At 43.5% G+C, this 22356-nt stretch overlaps 1 protein-coding gene across 2 annotated transcripts in view; it reads left to right on the top strand.

Annotated features, from left to right (window-relative positions):
* Positions 1–4527: 4527 nt before the first annotated feature.
* Positions 4528–22356, top strand: part of LOC132825494 (cytochrome P450 3A21-like) — a 31268-nt gene continuing 13439 nt past the window's right edge. The window contains exons 1-6 of one of the 2 annotated variants that reach the window (XM_060840823.1): positions 4528–4697; positions 12612–12705; positions 13771–13823; positions 14583–14682; positions 15200–15313; positions 19330–19418. In XM_060840823.1, coding sequence (XP_060696806.1) covers positions 4600–4697; positions 12612–12705; positions 13771–13823; positions 14583–14682; positions 15200–15313; positions 19330–19418 — 548 coding nt within the window. In that variant the 5' untranslated portion in view covers positions 4528–4599. The remainder of the gene's footprint in view (positions 4698–12611; positions 12706–13770; positions 13824–14582; positions 14683–15199; positions 15314–19329; positions 19419–22356) is intronic. The other variant, XM_060840822.1, reaches the window with a different exon arrangement.

Here is a 22356-nt window from a genome sequence, read left to right as displayed (position 1 = left end):
GTTTCTTCCTTTCCTGCCGTACCAACCAGTACCCTTCCACTGACACCCTCCTTCGACTGACTGAACTGGTCCTCACTCTGAACAACTTCTCTTTCCAATCCTCCCACTTCCTCCAAACCAAAGGAGTAGCCATGGGCACCCGCATGGGCCCCAGCTATGCCTGCCTCTTCGTAGGATATGTGGAACAGTCCATCTTCCGCAGCTACACTGGCACCTAGGAAGAAGTGGGGGAAGGGGAAATGAGGAAGCTGTTGAAGTCCATCTTTAAACCAGCAGAGTTTGGACCTGAACAGGCAACTCCCCTTCCCACTCTGCCAAAGACATGGCGGTCCTGGGCCTCTTTCACCGCCACCCCCTCTCCACCAGACGCCTGGAGGAAGAACGCCTCATCTTCCGCCTCAGAACACTTCAACCCCCGGGCATCAATGTGGACTTCAACAGCTTCATTTCCCCTTACCCCACCTTACCCAAGTTCCAAACTTCCAGCTCAGCACTGTCCCCATGACTTGTCCGGACTTGTCCAACCTGTCCAACCTGTCTAGCTCCTTTTCCACCTATCCGCTCCACCCTCTCCTCCCTGACCTATCACCTTCATCTCCTCTCCCACTCACCCATTGTACTCTATGCTACACTCTCCCCACCCCCACCCGCCCCTAGCTTATCTCTCCACGCTTCAGGCTCACTGCCTTTACTCCTGATGAAGGGCTTTTGCCCGAAACGTCGATTTCGCTGCTCATTGGATGCTGCCTGAACTGCTGTGCTCTTCCAGCATTACTGATCCAGACATTGAAATGTGTCAATGCATTTTTTTTGTTGGTTTCCTGTGCCTTCTTATAATGGAATTAAATCTGAAAGCAAAACATGATTAACATGTGCTCCAATTCTTCACTTAACCCTTTAGCACATGAAATAACTTGGGCTATTGTACCCAGTGTCATGCATATTTTGCGCTCAAACTAATCAGGTGGTACAAATGAGCATTACAATTTTGGCATGTGATTAATCTGCACAGCTACACATGTTGTTCTGTTACGGCCATCTCCACCGAAATGCATCTCTGTCTTTAAAGCAGGGGAAAGTGAGGACTGCAGATGCTGGAGATCAGAGTTGAAGAGTGTAGCCTGACCGGCTGCGCTTTTTCAGCTCCTGTTGTTAAAGCACTCAAGTCACAGAGCTTTGCCCTCGGGATTGTGCAATGGTACTTTGCCCAGAGACTCTCTTCAAATTATGACGGAATTTCCAAACACAACAGGCATTCCAAAACTTTTATATTTATGTGAGCTGCTCTGGAGTTTCTGGTTTGTCTAATGCATTTTTATATCATCACATTAACATTGGAAAACTGCCCTTTTGTAGATTCTTAAACATGTCCATGATCCACAGTTGAATATATTGAAACTTCAGCTAGTACGTATAAAGAAGGAATAGTGACGAGTGTTTCGTATTGTTAATACTGAATAATTCTCATTTTAATTTCAGATGAATTCTAATTAGATTGGCAAAGAAATCAGTGTTTCTAAAGATCAGGAAAACAGACACAGGAATGGGATCATTGTTAACTCTAAACTCCTTTAGCAATTAACACAGAAAATTTAGAGTCACAGCTTTCACAGATTCAACAACATATATAATATAAAGTGGCCCTGTCATTTAAACACCACAACAACTTCAGCTCCACTCTCTTCTTTGATCTTGTTAACATCTGGATTCAAGTTTATGGTATCCTCAAAAGCTACATACCAGATTTGGGAACTGTTTTTTTAGATAGTAGAAGCAGGCATCTGGTGTTTGAATGCCATCCTCTGGCTTTTCAAATTAAACAAAAATCTGGTATTAAAGAGGGTCGCAATTTGTGGAAATACCAGATATCTGCAGTTGACAAGGTGGAAATGAAACTCAGAATTACAAAATGTATAAACAATTCATTCTGTAAATGTTGTGGGGAAAATCATCAGCCTTAGAGTCAGAGTCGGGTTCAATGACAGATTTTATTGGACAAGGAAATACCGGACCTCTGGGGAGAGAAAGGCACCAACTGCACAGTAGTCAGCTGTGATTCTTCTCTCAACTCGGAGCACATGTAAACATACTTTTATACATTTTGTGATGTAATACGTCAGGGATGAGGTTATTGTCTCTGTGACATAGTTTGTTTGTTGTAAACATTGCAGAATCATTGAAAGTTCTGATACAGTCATTGTCAGTCCCAGCACAGCCTTTGTTAACTTTACTGTGGTCGTTGTCAGTTTCAGTGCAGACATTGTCAGTTTCAGCATCTGCATGGAAGTCCATTGCTGTAGTAATGGGCGCTAATTGCTCTTCCTGAGAAGGACAATTACTGCTGCTCTGGCTATTAGCACTTTGTATTGAGTCCGTATCAAACAGTCAGCATTTCTATCAAAGGTGTTGGCTGGACCCAGATGCTTCAGCGGGTAGTATACGCTACTCATGTATATTCTCTCCCCCACCCACCTTAAACTAGGTTGTGAGTGTATTGTGCTGGCACCCAAGTGGCCCCAGGCAGTATCTGTGTTTGCTCTGCCATCTCTACTGATCCAACACCTCCCGAGAGGCCCAGTAACCTACCTCTAGCCTGGTGTACTCTCTACCGGTGGAACTTTTTACTCTCCTGGCCACCGTCACTATTCAAACTCTGTCACTCTACTACAGACTGACAGGGTATCACTGTTACTCACAGTGTCCACGTTCCCCACCTTGGTAACGTGCGCTCCACTGCGGTTTGGCTCTTGGTCAGAATGATCAGCTCCTCTTCCTCACCACATTGGAAATTACAAATACAAATAGCACCCAACTTTTAACTTAAACTCTAACCAGATTCTGCATTGCTATAAGATGGATGTTTACTGCAGCTCTGGTTATTAGCACTTTGTATTGAGTCCGTATCAAACAGTTAGCATTTCTATCAAAGGTATTGGCTGGACCCAGACACTTCAGTGGGCAGTATATGTTACTCATGTGTATTCTCTCCCCCACCCACCTTAAACTAATCAACTAGGTTGGGAGTGCATTGTGCTGGCAATCTGGTGGCCCCAGGTAATATTTGTGTTTGCTCTGCTCTCTCTCTCTCCATATTGTGGACTGGCAGCCATCTTGTGTGTTAAGTGGCCAACTTAATGACTTAGTAGCCATCTTGTGTGTCCCTGTGCCTAGGATCACCCTGCCCCGTGCCATCTCCCACTTCATCAAAGTATGTCCCATTTGTAATGACATTACCATGAAACATTTAAGACCCCATTCAAGATCTTTATTTAGTGTACGTTGCAGGTGCCTCAGTCCACTCTCTTGAGGTAACACTTCCAGTCAGGGGGTGCTGCATTATGGGAGCTACTGTTTTTGGATGAAACGTAAAGCTGGAGACTCTGAAGTCATTCAAAAAAGAAAGAAACCTTCCTGATCAATATTTTTCCTTCAAATAACATCACTCAAAATAGATAATTTGGTTATTACCACATTGATCCTTGTGGAACCTTGCATTGTAAAATTCACTGTTACATTTTCCAACCTTACAAGAAGCATTAAGCTTTAACAAGATTTATTTGTCTGGAAAGTGGAACATTCTATGCTCATGATTAGGTGCTGAATTTTTTTTTTCCTTTCCATTTATTATGAAGTCAGGCAATCAGAAGAAACATTGAATGAATTGTGTAATTCTTGTGGAGATACACTCACTTCCTGTTGAAATCAGTTGCTTACCAAGCTCAGGGGTGAAGTAGAGCAACATGTTACAGAGTCAGAGAAATACACAGCAACAGACCCTTCAATCCAACCAGTCTATGCTGAACATAATTCCAAACTAAACCAGTCCCACTTGTCTGCTCCTGGCCCATATCCCTCCAAACCTTTCCAAGGGGTGGCACAGTGGCTCAGTGGTTGGCACTGCTGCCTCACAGCACCAGAGTCCCAGGTTTGAGGCCAGCCTCAGGTGAGAGTCTATGTGGAGTTTGCACATTCTCCCTGTGTCTGTATGAGTTTGCTCTGGTTTCCTCCCACAGTCCAAAGATGTGCAGGTCAGGTGAATTGGCCATTCTAAACCGCCCATAGTGTTAGGTGCATCAGTCAAGGGGAAATGGGTCTGGGTGGGTTACTCTCCGGAGGTCGGTGTGGACTTGTTGGGCTGTAAGGTTTTTTCCACACTACATCTAATCTAAAGACATGTACTCATCCAAATGTCTTTTAAACGTTGTAATTGTACCCACATCCACCATTTCCTCAGGAAGTTCATTCCACACGCGAACCACCCTCTGAGTAAAAAAAATGTCTCTCATGTCTTTTTAAAATCTCTTCTCACTTTAGTATTGAAATCACCCATCCTTGGGAAAACACAACCACAATTAACACTATCTATACCCCTCACTTTCATGACTTGGATGACTCAGAGGTACAAAAGGCAAGATTAAAAGAAACACCTTTTTCGCACACGATCTTACATCACCTCACTTTGCAAAAAGCAGGTCAGAGTTTGGTGTGATGAAGCAATCCTGATCCCGCCCTCTGGCTCTCTGTCCCCCCCCACTCCCTATAAACACAGCCACTACTAGCTCCAGCTGCTCCCAGTTGCTGCTGCTGTTTACTCTCAGGATGGCGGTCCTTTTTGCAGAGAGTCTGGGGGCGATCCGGGCCGCTCTGTCCGTCCAGACCTGGATCCTTCTCATCACTTTCCTGCTCCTGCTGGCCTGGTAAGTGTCTGTGGGATCTCTTTATCGCCTCGTCCAGGTCCCAGCGATGGGACAAAACAGACACAAAGTTCATCTGCAGTCGCTAACGGGGACGGGGACAGTTTGTCACCGGGTGGTCTGTGTGTTTGAACTCTGTGTGTGTGAGGCGGAGAGAGGGAGGGGGGTCTCCTCAGCCTCTGACCGCACTCCCCCTGCCCGGGCAATCGCTGCTGATTGTGGGGTATTTTCCCTTCCTCCTGCCCCCAGCCCTGAGATCCCAGGCTCTGGCTGAATGAGGCTGATCCCACTTTGGAGTTTAGTTCATCTTTTTGGGTAGAGGGAGATGACGGAGAGAACCTGACCAGGGATATTAAATGATGGCGGTCTTCAGACATTTCAGGAGGGTCGTTTTGGTGGTTAAAATTATTTTTAAACGACTTGTTTAGACATGTTCTGATCCATCTCCCCAATATATACCCTGACTCACATTCTGGCGCATAATGCTTGTGTTGTGCTGCTCTGATAACAACAAATGCCTGATTTGGGAATAAACCACTTGCAGAGGATTTTGAGTGTTACTTGAAATTAAGTCACTTTTACTGTTCTGTTGCTATGGGAGATTTTGAAGAGGACTTTCTCGGACACTTTTAGAACAAAGAACGAAACCGCACAGGAACACGTCCTTTGGCCCCTCCAAGCCTGTGCTGATATATTCTGTCCTTCCAAACTAAAACTGTCTTCACTTCCAGCATCCATATCCTTTCCTTTTCATGTATTCGTCCAGGTGCTTCTTATGTGTCTGTCTCCGCCACTTCCTCGGAAGCTCGTGATTCCAAATAAACCTGTTGGACTATAGCCTGGTGTGTGATTTGTAACTTTGTCCACCACTGCCTGCAGCCCAGAGGACTCAACACTGAGTTCTCCAATTTCAAATAACCTCCCTTCCCAGCCCCTCCCCCTCCCTTCCACTGCTTTCTGCCACTAACTGGATTCATTCCTCCCATTGATCTCTATCTGTCTTCACCTGTTCCCACTACATCACCCTGCCTCTGCCACCCTCTTTATCTGCAGCTCCCTCCGCACTCACCCCCAGTCCTGAAGACAGGTTACACCTGAAATGTCGACTTCTCCACCTCCTAATGGAGAAGTCGACAGGAGGGCCAATTCCAATACCGAACAACCCAGATGGCCTCCTTCTTCAAAGACCGCAATTTCCCCTCCGACGTGGTTGACAATGCTCTCCACCGCATTTCCTTCACTTCCCGCTCCTCTGCCCTTGAACCCTGCCCCTCCAAACGGCACCAGGACAGAATCCCACTGGTCCTCACCTACCACCCCACCAACCTCCAGATACATCGTATCATCCATTGCCATTTCCGCCACCTCCAAACAGACCCCACCACCACGGCTATATTTCCCTCCCCTCCCCTATCAGTGTTCCAGAAAGACCACTCCCTCCGCGACTCCCTCGTCAGGTCCACACCCCCCACCAACCCAACCTCCACTCCTGGTACCTTCCTCTGTAACCATAAGAAATACAAAACTTGCGCCCACACCTCCCCCCCTCACTTCCCTCCAAGGCCCCAAGGTATCCTTCCATATCCATCACAACTTCACCTGCACCTCCATACACTTTATTTATTGCATCCGCTGCACCTGATGTGGCCTCCTCTACATTGGGGAGACAGGTCGCCTACTTGCGGAACGTTTCAGGGAACACCTCTGGGACACCTGCACCAACCAACCCAACCGCCCCATGGCTGAACACTTTAACTCCCCCTCCCACTCCACCAAGGACATGCAGGTCCTCGGCCTCCTGCATTGCCAGACCATGTCAACACGACGCCTGGAGGAAGAGCGCCTCACCTTCCGCCTAGGAACCCTCTAACCACAAGGGATGAATGCAGATTTCTCCAGCTTCCTCATTTCCCTTCCCCCTGCCTTATCTCAGTCCCAACCCTCGGAATCAGCACCACCTTCTTGACCTGCAATCTTCTTCCCGACCTCTCTATCCCCACCCCCTCTCCGGCCTATCCCCTTCACCTTAACCTCCTTCCATCTATTGCATTCCCAACGCACCGCCCTCAAGTCCCTCCTCCCTACCTTTTATCTTAGCCTGCTTGGCTGAAGAAGGGCTTATGTCTGAATCGTCCATTCTCCTGCTCCTTGGATGCTGCCTGACCTGCTGCGCTTTTCCAGCAACACATTTTTCAACTCTAATCTCCAGCATCTGCAGTCCTCACTTTCTCCACCTCCTGATGCTGCCTGGCTTGCTGTGTTCTTCCACCCTCCTGTCTGTCTTTTTGGATTTGAGCATCTGCAGTTTTATTTTGTCTCCACCACTTCCTCTAGCAATGTGTTCTGGGCACTCATCACCCTTTGTGTGAAAAACCTGCCTCACACATCTCTTGTAAACTAAACCTCCTCCCTGCTCCTTGAACCTGTATCTGCCAGGAATTGCCCCCTCCGCCCTGGGGAAAAGCCTCCTACTTTCCACTCTATCTATGTCATTCACAATCTTATAAACTTTTATCAAGTTGCCCCTCAACCTCCTGTGTTCTTGTGAAAGCAAACAAGTCTCTCCAACCTTTCTTCATAGCTGAAATCCCCCATACCAGGTAATATCCTGGTAAACCTTTTCTGTACCCTTTTCAAAGCATCCACATCTTTCTGTTATTGTGGTGACCTGAACTGCGACACAGTATTCCAAGTGTGGCCTAATTAAAGTTACCTGAAGCTGCAGCATAACTTGCCTGTCCTTTCACTCAATGCCCCTTCCACTGAAGGCATGCATGCCACAGACCCATTTTATGACCATATTTACCTGCGCTGCCACCTTCAGTGATCTGTGAACTTGCACACCAGTTCAGTTTGCATATCAATAATCTGAAGGGTTCTGCCATTCACTGTATAATATTTACCTTGATGTGGACGTACTGGTGTTGGACTGGGGTGGACAAGTTACATCAGGTTAGAGTCCAACTGGTTTATTTGGAAGTATTAGCTTTCGGAACACTGCTCCTTTATCAAGTAATTGTGGAGCAGCATTATAAGACATGGAATTTATCGCAAAGAAATTTCAGTTTCATGCAATTGAAACAATATAGTGTGTGAATTTTAAATTTCTAACCAGTACTTGACCTTACAAAATGCATCACCTCATGGTCTGTGCAGATTAATCTCTATATGCCATTTCTTTCTATCGATAAAGACAAAAAAACCTGTCTCACGCATCTCTTGTAATACACACCCCGCCCCCTCCCACCTCTCCATTTCATCACTGGACCACGAACCGATACACGCCAGTAATTCATCAACTTCGCCCACACATTCCACCCCCACCATCCTCAAAATCACCTGGTCCATCTCGGACACTTCCCTCCCCTTTCTTGACCACTCCATTTCCATCTCCAGCGACATTCCAGCAGGACATTTACTTTAACCCACAGACTCCCATAACTACCTGGACTACACCTCCTCCCACCCACTATCCTACAAGAACTTCATCTCATTCTCTCAATTCTTCTTTCTCCACTGCATCTGCTTGGACGAGGAGATATTCTACTCCCAAGCATCCCAGATGTCCACTTATTTTGGACAACATGCTTTCCCCCCAGCCTTTCACTGAACTTCTCCATTACCTGTTCCACTGCTCTAAACCCCCCCCACCCCTCAACAAGGCAATAAAGACAGGATCCCCTTGTCCTCACCTACTACTCCACCAGTTTCTGCATCCAATAAATCATTCTTAAACAGTTTAGCCAGCTCCAATTAGACCCCACCACTAAAAACATCTTCCTCTCCCCACCCCTCCCTGCCTTCTACCTCAGGCCATTCCCCTCACTAATCCATGGTTTGCACCACTATCCCCATCAAACCCCCCAAACTTCCAGGTACCTTCTCCCGCAACAGTAAAAGATGCAAACCTGCCAGTACACCACCCCTCTCACTTACATCCAAGGCCCCAAATAGTCCTTCCAGCTGAGACAGAGGTTCATCTGCCTCCCCTCCAATCTAGTTTACTGATCTGGTGCTCCCAATGTGGTCCTTCAGGGAAATTCAGGGCACTTTTCGCCAAGCATCTCAGTCAGGCCTGCAGGGGCTGCCCTGACCCCCCAGCCTTCCAGTCACCCCCATTTTAACTCCCCTTCCCACTCTCTTTCCGTAATGACCATCCTTGGCATTCTCCATTGCTACAGCGAATCTGACTGTAGAGCAGTGGAACATGTAATGGAGGAGGTGCAGTGAAGGGCTATCTGGATGACAACAGGAGAAGGAAAGCAAGTTGGAGGAATAACGCCTCATCATCTGCCTGGGCAGCCTACAGCCCAAAAAACTGAACATTGAGTTCTCCAATTTCAAATAACCTCCCTTCCTAGCCCCTGACTTTTTTTACCAGCCCCTTCCTTCCATTCCTTTGGTTGACCCTTCCTTCCAGTTACCAACTAGGATTCACCGACCAACCAATTCATTCCCACTACCTGTGTTTACCTATCCCTACCTCACCACCCTGCACCCCCCCCCACCCTCTTTATCTGCATCTCCCCATACACCCACATCCAGTCCTGAAGAAGGGTTACACCCATTGACTTCTCCACCCCCTTATGCTGCTTGGCTTGCTGTGTTCTTCTAGCCTCCGGCTTGTCTACCGATTTTCTATCTATGCTTCCAACTGGCCTATCTCCTGCTGTATCCTTTGACAAACCTCACTATCTGCAACTTCACCAGTCTTTGTATCGTCTGGAAGCTTACGAATTAGACCAGCCATGTTTTCTTCCAAATACTTCCTGTAGACCATGAACAGCATAGTCTCTGCATTGATCCATGAGGAACACCACTAGTCACAATCCTCCATTCCGAAAAGCATCATTCCACCACTACCCTGTCCCCTATAACTAAGCCAGTTCTGTAACCATTTTGCCAGTTTACCCGAGATACCATGTGACTCCACCTTTTGTACCAGTCCGTCATGTGGGATCTTGTCAAAGGCTTTACCAAAGTCCATGTCAACAACATCAACAGCTTTTTCCATATCAATCACCTTAGTAACCTCCTCAAAAAAACTTGAACAAGTTAGTGAGGCATAACCTTGCCCACACAAAACCATGCGGACTGTTGCTAATTAGTCCATTTGCTTCTAAATGTGCATAGATCTTGTCCCTGCGAATTGTTTCCGATCATTTCCCTACCTTATTCATGAGGCTCACAGGCCTGTCATGTCCTGGACTGTCCCTGTTACTCTTCTTAAACAATGGGACAGCGTAGGCTGTTCTCCAGCCCTCTGGGACCTCACCTGTGACCAGAGAGGATACAAAGATGTCCATCAATGCTCCAATAATTTATTCTCTTGCCTCCCTCGATGTTCTGGGCTATATCTCATCAGGCAGCATCCAAGGAACAGGAAATTCGACGTTTCGGGCATAAGCCTTTCTTCAGGAATCCTAAAGAAGGACTTATGCCCGAAACGTCGAATTTCCTGTTCCTTGGATGCTGCCTGACCTGCTGCCCTTTTCCAGCAACACACTTTCAGCTCTGATCTCCAGCATCTGCAGACTTCACTTTCTCCTCCTGTATCTCATCAGGACCTGGGGACTTGCCTACCTTTATACTGTCTTATGACACACAACACCTCTTCCTTTTTAATAACAACTTGGCTCAGTAATTTGACACTTTCTTCACTGAGATTATCCTCTACCAACACAAAAATATTCATTTTAGGATTTCACTTACCTCTTGTGGCTCCACACACAGATTCCCTCCTTTGTCCTTGAGTTGGCCAGCCCTTTCCCTGGCTACCCTTGCTTTTTGTTTATGTATAAAAACCTTTCGTATTCTCCTTAATCATGTTTGCTCTCAACTTTTCATGACACCTTTTAGCCCTTCTAATTGTTTAAGTTCTTTCCTATTTTACTTTATGTAAGGCTTCATCAGTTCCCATCCTCTGGAACCTCACGTGAGCTTTCCTTTTTGACCAAGGTAAGAATATCCCTGGTCATCCAAGGTTCACGTAATGTGCCATTCCTATCCTTTATTCTCACAGGGAATGTGTCACCCCGAACTCTTATCAACTGCTGTTTGAAATACTCCCACATGTCCACTGTTGATATACCCTCAAACAGCCACCTCCAATCACAATTCTCCAGTTCCTGCCTAATGTTGTTGTAATTCACCTTCCCCCAGTTTAACACCTTCAGCTGAGGACTACTGTTATCCCTATCCATGAGTATCTTCAAACACGCGGTATTGTTGTCACTGCTCCCGAAATATTCCCCTGCTGAAACTTCACTCCCCTGGCCGGGCTCATTTCCCAAATCCAAATCCGGTATAACTTTTAAGACATCGTCAACATTCTTTTAATTTATTCTGGAAGTTTGTAGACAACTCTAAAATACATCGCCCCTTCTACTCCTCTTTCGCTCCCACATCAGGACTTCAACATTTGGTTATTCTCTCATAGACATTGGCCAAGGCAGCAGTTATTGCCCACTCCAAATTACCCTCTAAAGTAGCGGTGAACTGTTATAGTTTGTGCTGTGTAGGTGTACTCTGCAGTTGGGTTTTGACCCAGTGATGATGAAGGAATAGTGATTTTCCAAGCCAGAATAAGTTGTTCCTTGGAAGGGAACTCGTACGTGTTGGTGCTCCCATTTCTGTCGCACTCATCCGTCCTGATATTAGAGTTCCTGTGTTTGGATGGTGGTATCAAAGGAATGCTGGGGAGTTGCAGCACTGCATCTTTCTATTTAGTATGCATTGCAGTCATGGTGCACCAGTGTGGAGAAAGTGAGTGTTCAAGGCGCTAGGCAGATTTTTCTGGTTAACATCCAGGCTTTTGGGTATTATTGGAGCTGCACTCACCCTGGCAAGTGGAGAGGATTTAAAGTTCCTTTACGGATGGTGAAAAGACTTTGGGGAGTCAGAAGGTAAGTTGCTTGATGCAGAATTCCCAAATTCTAACCTGCTGTGGCAGTCACAACATTTGTATAGCTGGTCTATTTCAGTTTCGAATCAAAGGTGACGCTCAGCAGTTTGGTGGGGCGATTGAGTATAATGCTACTGAGTGTTGGTTGGACTGTCTAGTTGGCGATGGACATTACCCAGCACTTGTTGCTTGAGTTCTATGTACTGATGCATTATTTGCCACCTATCAGCTTTGATATTGTCTACATTGTCCTGAATGCAGAGAGTTTAATGTAGTGAATCAAAACTGATTGTGAGATCCAAGATTCTGAATTTAAACAGCAATAGATTGATTTCCTGCAAGTAGAGAAGATTTGATAAAAGTTTTCAAAATCATGAGAGGTCTTTGTGGAGTAGGTAAGGAGAAACTGATTCCAAATAAATAGGGATTGGAAACCAGAGACCACAAGTGGAAGCTGTACGGATAACACACTTTTAGTGAAGTGACAAGTTGCTATGATCTGGAATATTCGATTTTGATTTGATTCTCTCCAGTGTGGAAACAGGCCCTTCGGCCCAACTAGTCCACATTGGCCCTCCGAAGAGTAACCCAGCCAGACCCATTTCCCTCTGACTAATGCACCTAACACTATGGGCAATTTAGCATGGCCAATTCACATAACCTGCACATCTTTGGATTGTGGGAGGAAACCGGAGTACTGGGAGGAAACCCACCATATACAGGGAGAATGTGCAAATTCCACATGTTGCCTGAAAGAATGGAACAAACCCCAAGAATGTTTGCTGAAGCATGGATTAACGCAATGTATAATTGTGTCCAGAACTCGCTCACTTCTGAACCTTCTTTGAAATGTTCAAAAATATCTCCATGTTTAGTGTTGATGTGTTATGTGGAAGATTGGTGTTTAAATGAGAAGTTACTCTGTGGAGCTAATTAATGGGAGTTTGTTTGACTTAGTTCATAACCAATGTGTTTATTATTCATTAAGGTTTTGTAACCAATTTATTTTGCAGGTACAGTGTTTCACCATATAGGTTTTTTAAACAGCTTGGTGTTCCAGGCCCAAGACCACTGCCATTCATTGGAACATTTCTACATTATAGAAAGGTATGTTTAATTTTTTTTTCACTTGACTATGGAAAAAACTCCCCTCTTGAATTCTGCCTGTTATGGAAACGTTCTTCCATAGCACTATATATTCTTTAAGCCAAGTGATGAGAGAGAATTTTCCCAAGCCTGTGTTTGGTTGAGAAGAGATCAAGGTTCAAAACACATGGAAGCAGCAGGTGAATTTGTCATTTTTTTAACACATAGCAAAATTGGGTGAGGGGGACAGAAATAGGGAAATTCAAGAAAAGTCATTCCCTGGACTACACTGCTTTACATCCTGGTCCTCTTGTTGCCCTGAGCTAAGAAATAGCGGAAAACTGGCTGAAAGTGGGGGAGAAAGTGCTGTGTTGTGATTGGATGAGCAGCTTTCTTTGCAGATTCTGTTGCTCCAGCTCAACCAGTGACCGGTTCCCTCTCTCCCAATCTATCAGCTTCTCCAGAGACAGAACCTGCAATGGACCTGGGGAAAGAGGGCTCTGAAGGATGTGGAAGGTATATACGACATACCACAAGAGGAGAAGAATTCAGGAAGGAGTGGAAGCAGTTGTGGATTGAGAGGTTGCCTGCTAGTTTGAGATATTTAACTTCTCAACCTGGAGAAAACACTGGGAGAATTGTAAATGTGACAGCAGGGAGCTGCCTTTCTCCAGCATGTAAGAGTGGATGAGGCGAATGGACAGATGCATCTAATAGACAAGTAGTTGAGCACATGACAGCTAAAGGAGTCTGGATAAAATGGGGAAGGCATCACACGTAGAATACACACTGGCACAGACTAGCTGACTCAAAGGACATGCATTCATCTACGAATGTGTCTAATTCTTTTTCTATGTCATATGAATAGACACCTGAAATATCGTGATTTCTTGAAAGAATAGTTGTATGGCAACTAGAGTGGAATTAACTTTTTTTAATTTAAAACAATAAAACAAGTCTGTATTTTTATATCTGTTCAATAATATCAATATATCTCTCTTATCTTTCTGATGCAAGTATTTATTGTTACACATTTCTTGTACTTGGTGATTATTTTTGCTGAATTTTCTTTTCTTTTCTGTCCAGGGTATGTTTGGATTTGACACAGAATGCTACAAGAAGTATGGGAAGCTGTGGGGGTGAGTGCATCTGATTAACCAGGAGTATTTGTGAAGGTTTTGGTTATTATCTTCGAAAAATCTATTTTACTGCAGTTATGCAGTGTAGTTTACTGTATGATGTCCAGAGTGGTACACCCAGTTTTGAGGTAACGATCTTTTCAAGCTGACTTTGCATTGATGTAGTCAATTATTCCTCTTTAGTGCTCCATGTGGTAGAGGTGAGGTGGATGCTTTCACTTTGTACTCAGAAGATGCCAAATTGTTTAGAGTTCTGCAAGTTCCGGCGAGGGATGTTCAACCTTAATGCAATTACTTCTTTTTAACAAACATTCAAATTGAAAAATGGTTCAAATGGTGTGCTCACTCTCCTTTGTTTCAATCATATGGCACATGCTGGTGAAAACCAATTGAAATATCAGAACATTTTGAAGATAATTCCTTGCGGCCTCGCTGTGCTCTAATGTTCTGTTCCTGAAATTCCACGTGGTTCTGTAAACTGTAAGTTTTTTATAATCTGGAGCAGCACAGCACCACAGAACAATTGGAATTTAACCTTCATTAATTCACCAATTAAATTTTGACTTAAATACACCACTTGCGGATTTATAAATTGATCAGTGAGGAGTTGAACCAAATTAGAACCATTTTACATCTCTCTCATTTTATATTCTGCTCCGAATCCCCCTCACCTACTCCACAAGAAGACTTTCTCTCTCTCTCTCTCTGTCTGATTTAAAGCCCAGATTTACAATCTGACTTTTTTTTTCTCTCCTTTAGCATCTATGATGGACGCCAGCCCATTCTATCCATTATGGACCCTGACCTAATTAAAACCATCTTCATCAAAGAATTTTACACTTTGTTCACCAATAGACGGGTAAGTATTGAACTACATGGATTAGAATAAACTCTTGTTCTCTACCTGATTTGTTTAAATCTGCCTTGGCTAGAATGTAACTTAGTTCCCAGATTTTGTCCATCTGGTGTTCTGATTTCATGCCATGCGGGGTAAAGGTCAGGCTTACCAAGCACAACTGCATTTGTCACGGATTGGGGTATGGGATGAGAAAATAAGATTATCAGGAATAGGCCATTTTTCTCCTTAAGCCTGCCTTACCATTCAGTAAGGTCATGACTGATCAGATTGTTTCCAATCGTGGAGATGAGGCCCAATGCTGAAATCTTGCCAAAAATTTGCGTCCGGAAAGGGGCAAGTGGGATCTGATTGCTGTTCTTTCCTTACACCCTTTCTGTTTTCTCTATACCGTCTTCCCCATCCAACCTAAATACCCATGGCTGCTTTAGCAGAACTCTGCTGATAGATTAACATGTATAGAACCTAATATGTAAACTAACGTAACATTGAAGTGTGACTTGCTAATGTTTTTCTGTAGGACTTTGGTCTGAATGGACCACTGGCTGAGTCTATCCTGATTGTTCAAGATGACCACTGGAAGAGAATCCGAAGTGTGCTTTCGCCAACTTTCACCAGTGGGAGACTGAAAGAGGTAATGAACCCCCAACCCATTCTCCAGTAATTGAAGGTTTTGTCTTCTGCCTGTAATTGTGGTGTGTAAGATTATGTATATGGGTCCTTTTGTATCAGATGCAAAATTGTACGATAACTGATCTGATATGATGAGTGTAGCTGATACACAAAGGAATTATAATTTGAGACGATAAAATACAGAGTAACATGAGGACATCCTGAACTCTGCTGCACATATCTTCACTCCTAGCAAATGTCATTCCCCTAAAGACGCCTGCTCACTGACCTCCTTTGACTCCTTGTCAAATGTCTTCATTTTAACATTCTCATCCTGTTTTCCATGTTACTCCACGGCCTCGCTTCTCCTTATCTCTGTAATCTTCTCCGGCTCCACAATCCTACATGAATTCTCTGCTCCTCCTATTCTGTATCAAATTTATAAGTGCTTCACCATTGATTTCAGTTGTGTGGGGCCCAAGCTTTGGAATACCTTCCTATCTCACATTTGGATACACAGCTGGCTCAAAGGTAGAAGACACAGGGTGGTGGTGGAAGGTTGTTTTTTAGACTGGAGGCCTGTGACCAGTGGAGTGCCACATAGATTGGTGCTGGGTCCTCTACTTTTTGTCATTTACATAAATGATTTGGATGCGAACATAAGAGGTACAGTTAGTAAGTTTGCAGATGATACCAAAATTGGAGGTGTAGTGGACAGTGAAGAGGGTTACCTCAGATTACAACAGGATCTTGACCAGATGGGCCAATCGGCTGAGAAGTGGCAGATGGAGTTTAATTCTGATAAATGCGAGGTGCTGCATTTTGGGAAAGCAAATCTTAGCAGGACTTATACACTTAATGGTAGGGTCCTTGGAACTGTTGCTTAACAAAGAGACCTTGGAGTGCAGGTTCATAGCTCCTTGAAAGTGGTGTCGCAGATAGATAGGATAGTGAAGGTGGCGTTTGGTATGCTTTCCATTATTGGTCAGAGTATTGAGTACAGGAGTTGGGAGGTCATGTTGTGGCTATACAAGACATTGGTTAGGCCACTGTTGGAATATTGCGTGCAATTCTGGTCTCCTTCCTATTAGAAAGAGGTTGTGAAACTTGAAAGGGTTCAGAAAAGATTTACAAGGGATGTTGCCAGGGTCGGAGGATTTGAGCTATAGGGAGAGGCTGAACAGGCTGGGGCTGTTTTCCCTGGAGCGTTGGATGCTGAGGGGTGATTTTATAGAGGTTTACAAAATTTTCAGGGGCATGGATAGGGTAATTAACTAAAGTTTTTTCCCTGGGATTGAGTAGTCCAGAACTAGAGGGCATAGGTTTAGGATGAGAGGGGAAAGATATAAAAGAGATATGGCAACTTTTTCACTCGGGGGTGGTACGTGTATGGAATGAGCTGCCAGAGGAAGTGGTGGAGGCTGGTTCAATTGCAACATTTAAGAGACATTTGGATGGGTATATGAATAGGACGGGTTTGGAGGGATATGGGCTGGGTGCTGGCAGTTGGGTCTAGATTGGGTTGGGATATTTGGTTAGCATGGATGGGTTGGACCGAAGGATCTGTTTCTGTGCTGTACATCTCTATGACTCCTTAAAATATTACTCCGACCATCTATCTCCTTCACATTATCAATTTCCCCTCTAAAACTTCCAGTTTCAACCTGCATACTGCATTATTCACCTGACATCTGTCATAATCATGTTTGTTTTGATCTGCATCTCTATATCTCTTTCAAGAAGTTCTAGATATCTCCTGCTCTACTTTTTCCCCATCGTGAGTATATTCCTATCCCTCCTTTCAAAAGAAGCCCATTGCTCATTACAGTTTGTCTGCTGGTCTACAAGTCTAATCCATATCAATTGCATTTACAAAGTTAAGTGCACTTTCACAATTAATTATTCATACTTTGGCCTGTTCTTTTACTTTTTATCCAAAATAATATGAGCCTTTTGTAACAATCACCATTTCCTAAATGTTCTCTTCCAGTTCTCCTTGTTCCAGTTAATCCACCTAATTCCCAAGAAGTAGGTGTTTCCTTTCATTTGGATTGGAAACATTATTGCTGTAGACCATTCTCCTGAACACTCTCTAGGAGCTTATACCCATCTTTGTCCTTTTGCACTGCTGTTATCTCAGCCTATATTTGTATAATTAATATCCCCCTTAATAACTATTGTATCATTTCTAATGTTCTGTATAATTAGTAATGAAATCAATACCACCATGCCTCATCCCTTCTTCTCTATCTTTTTTCAGAGCACCTTTAAATTCAGAAATATTCAATACCCAATCCCACAAAACGACCTCTTTGATCTAAGTCTCAATTATTGCTACAATAGCAATTCCAGGTGCCTTGCTGACTCCTATATTAGCTCCCAATATTTCTTGCACCTTGGTGTTGCTCCAGATTTCTGCACCCTGTCAAGCTACTTTCAAGTCTTCTCAATACCACTAGCAAATCACATTGCACAGAAATTGGTCCCAGCTCTGTTTGGGTGCAGCACAATCTGTACAGGTTTCATCTGACCTGGAACTGATCCCAATGTCCCAAAAATGTAAAGCCCTTTCTACTGCATCATCTCTGCAGCCACATGTACATTTATATGTGCGTGCGTGTGCTTGCGCGTGTGTGTGTGTGTGTGTGTGTGTGTGTGTGTGTGTCTGTGTGTGTGTGTGTAATCCAGAGGTCACTACTTCTAAGGTCTTGCTTGCAAACATCCTTCAGAGCTCCATAAACAGTGACAGCAGCACAATTGTACTTGCCAGTAACAACGTGGGCCTTAACTGCTGGATGTTCACCCAAATGGCCATTCAGTCACATCCTTGGCCCTGGCACTTGGGAGACAGCAGAATCATCATGGATTCAGAACTGCAGGAGTATAAACAGCTGTCTATTCCATCTAACCTCCTGTTACAATTGACTTTCCTGTTATCTTTGTCTCACTCCGTACAGCTCAACCAGCTCTGGCTCCATAGACTTGCCTTCACTCCAAATGAAACATCATAGTTCTGAAGAAGGGTCACTAGATCTGAAACATTGACTGTGCTTTCTCTCCACAAATGCTGCCAGCGACTTGCTGAGTTTCTCCAAAAAATGGGTTTTTGTTTCAGATTTCCAGCATCTGTAGTTCTGTGGGGTTTTTTTTTGTTCAGTGTATCATTTATCAGTATGGAGAATTAGATACAGATTGGGGGAATGCATTCTTCTTGACTGCCTGGTGGTCACCCATCCTGTCTCTCTCTTTCATACACTCAAGATGTGGGATGACCACATCTGCCATTGTGCTGTTTTGACCTCCCAAGTGTGTTCAGCAGCACTGCTCCAAATCCCCAAAGCTTGAGCTGTTGCAGCTGATGACACTTCCTGCACATACAACCAACATGTGATCAACAAGACCAGGTAATGGATGTGGAATTTGATGAGATGGGTTATGTATGGCTGAGTTTTGAAGAGTTTTGTGGATGGCACAGTGTTTAGCACTGCTGCCTCACAGCGCCAGAGATCTGGGTTCAATTCCTGCCTCAGGCAGTTGTCTGTGTGGAGTTTGCACATTCTCCCTGTGTCTGCGTGGGTTTCCTCCGGGTGCTCTGGTTTCCTCCCACAGTCCAAAAACGTGCAGGTTAGGTGAATTGGCCATGCTAAATTGCCCATAATGTTAGGTGAAGGGGTAAATGTAGGAGAATGGGTCTGGATGGGTTGCTCTTCAGAGGGTTGGTGTGGACTTGTTGGGCTGAAGGGCCTGTTTCCACACTGTAAGTAATCTAACCTGTGTCTGTGTGTGCAGGTAAAGTGCTAGTAGTATTTCATAGTTGGTGGGGTTTAGGGACTAGGAAGGTTGAGGAAGTGGATAGTTTCTTCTGGGAAATGAAATATATTATCTGTCACTGTGTAATCCTGAAGGGATGTCCAGTGTGTAAGATGCTCCATTACGAGATGAAATCTGCTAATCTCCAGGAACATATGACTATATTTGGGTCCCACCCAGCTTTGTATGTATCCCATACATTGTTTGTCCTTTTTTTTTCCTTCCCAGATGTGTCCAATCATCAGTCACTATGCAGAAAATCTTGTAAAACATGCAAAAAAGAAAGCAAAGCTGAATGAATCTGCTGACATGAAAGAGTGAGTTACCTGTCTATAAGATTACACATTTCTGTTTCTGTACCATAAATCATTCCCAAACACGATAAATGATTTTCATTTTGATCCAAGGACTTTCTGATTTGCACTGCTCTCTCAGTGGAATTCATGTGATGTTTGCTAACTTTCATGAACTTGCTGGTCATCCTGTGTTAACCAGTTATACCTTTATATAAGCTGGTTGTGATGGTACATTTTAATGTCTCACTACAGCTCAAACATGTAGCTTCCATATTGAAAAGACATATACACTTTGAGGTTTCTCAATCCTTCCATTTCTCCCTTAGGGTAACATTGGCAATGATGGTGGATGAACTGCTTCTGAGATTTTCTTAATGTCACTTTGAACCTTGATGTAGACATAAGATAGAGGAGCTGCCATAAGAGTTTATATAAAATACATTGCAACAACTCACCTAAGGCTCCCTTGATAGCCCATTCCAAGAAGCCACAATCTCTATAACCTAGAAGGACAAAGGCCATGGATATGTTGGCAACTACCACCTGCAAGTCTGAAACACATCTCTGACTGGATCAAAATCATGGAACTTCCTACCCTGGTGTGATAGTCGAGATGCCTCACTTTCACTTAATCAAACGTAATTCAGTTGAACTCACCCAGCGACGCCTGCATCCCTAAAAAGAATGACAAAAGAAAAACTTCTGTCTAAGCAGAAAGACTCTTATATAATTCACAGCTTTTACTTTGTAAATTTGATTGGAATTCAAATAGTATCCACATACAAGACATGAAGTCATTGTGTAATGTACAAATAATCTAACCATGTTGTCTTTTTGCCCAACTCAATAAATTGGTGCCGTCCTCCAATGGGAACAGTTTCTCTCTACTCTGTTCAGACTGTCATTTTGAATCCTTCTATCAAATCTTCTCAGAATAGTCCCAGATTCTTCTATCTATTTATGTAGCTGGAGATTCTCAGGCCTGAAGCAATTTTTGCGATTTCTTTTTTGCATCCTCTCCAATTCATTCCCTTATAATTTGGTGCCAAGAACTGAACGCGAAGCTTAGCGTTGAGCCTAAATATACACTTTTAGCACAGTTTGTCATAATGCTCTTGCTTTTGCACTCTCATACCATTATTTATGAAGTCTTGGATCCCATTGGCTTCATTAGTCACACTCCCTGTGGACCTGTCTTATCACCAACAGTGAATTGCGCACCCATAACCCAGCTCTTTGCTCCTGCACCATGTTTAGAATTGTGCCCTTTATTTTGTATTTTCTCTCCCCATTCTTCCTATCAAAAGAATCACTTCACACTTCTGTGTTAAATTTCATCTGCCAGTTGTTTCCCTGAGTTTTTCTTTTCCCAGGGTTGACAGAAGAAAGATGACCGTAATCTTATCGAAATCCTGTCTTTTTTCAAGTTTAATCATATTTTCCTTGTAGTTCACACACCTCCTAAGTTTTGTCCTGTTTACACTTTGACATTGTACCTTGTCCACATAAGTCCAGATCATTGTTCTAGATCAAGTAGACTAGGAATCCTAACACCAACCCCACTATAAACTTTCCTCCTGTTCAAAGTAATGTTTCTTATAACCTCTGCCAATTTTGTATCCATGTTGATTCTGTGCATTCAATATATTTGCATATTGCTCACTGTCAGGACACTGGGTAAACACTCCTGCTAAATATAAAACCAGCAACACAAAAGATTTATCCCGTGCAGTAATCTGTAAACGTTCGAGTCACCAAGAACTATTTAAAGTAAAACTTAACAACTTTATTTCTTAAAGTATAACAGAATAATGAACTAACCACTATTTACAGTTTCTGCCTCTAACCTATTTTTTTTACCATCACTTCTATAATACTAGTCTGATTAAAACCCCCAATTAAGATTTATAAAACCACACTTCTTATCTCAAAACTAGGCAGCTTTTGTTCATCTATTTGGATTTTCCTATGTCTTCTTAGGAATTTCTGCGTCACAGGTTACTGATCAAAAAGATACTTTTAAGAGAGCTATTTTTCAGGCAGTCTGTTTGCATGCTGGGCTTGTCCGTTCTCCCCTCAACTGTTCCATTTTCCCCGGTCTTGTACCTCCAAAGAATCTGATTGTGTCACTGGCTTTTAATATTGTCAATATACTCAATTCAACCTGGACTGGAGTTTGATACTTTTCGGGGTATAACTTAAACTGACTGGCCAAATTTGAATTTGTTTTGTCTCCAGGCAGTGATCTAATTGAGGTGTTACATTGTTGCCTTATTGAGAACCCTTGGTTCTGTGTCAAGTAGTTCTGCTGCTTTTAACTGTCAAAGTACACCCACATCTTCATAACATCACAAATCAGTGTAGCACTAAGTCTGTGTGCACCATCGATAAGATTACTGACATCTTCCTTCTGTCAACACTGGACAAAGAAAAACTCCGGGAAGTCAGTTAAACATGATTTTACTTCAACAAATTGATGTTAGCTTTCCTTAATTAATCCACCTTAGTCCAAGACGCTATCTTTTCTCTCCACTGGGATGCGCAATCATCCCTGATACTCAATTTTTACCATGCCATGGCCTCTATGCATAAATCCTTCTTTTAATCCTTACTTGCCCTCATTTCTCCTAACTCCTCAGTTATTATTTAAATACTTCATAGACATTTGGATTCCTTTTTTTTGGAAGCCACTTATTTCTCATCCTCACTGTATTTTTAAAAAATTCTGCTCTGAAGCTTCTATGTATAGTCTAATTTCTTAATTTTATGTCGCAGTCATTTTAATGTCCTCTTATCTGTTTATCTTATTCTGTGTATTTCTTCATCCCAGAAGTTCTGGCTTTGTTTGTTATCCCTTTCCACTGGAAATGTACCTGATTTAAACGATTTCCTCTGTTTTCGGGCAGCACATTGTTCAGTTCTAGTTTGCCAACATTGGCCAAATTTGTCTCACTCCATT

This window comes from Hemiscyllium ocellatum, chromosome 20, assembly GCF_020745735.1.
Source record: "Hemiscyllium ocellatum isolate sHemOce1 chromosome 20, sHemOce1.pat.X.cur, whole genome shotgun sequence".
NCBI classification, from domain to species: domain Eukaryota; kingdom Metazoa; phylum Chordata; class Chondrichthyes; order Orectolobiformes; family Hemiscylliidae; genus Hemiscyllium; species Hemiscyllium ocellatum.
This window is presented reverse-complemented; position numbering and strand designations above follow the sequence as displayed.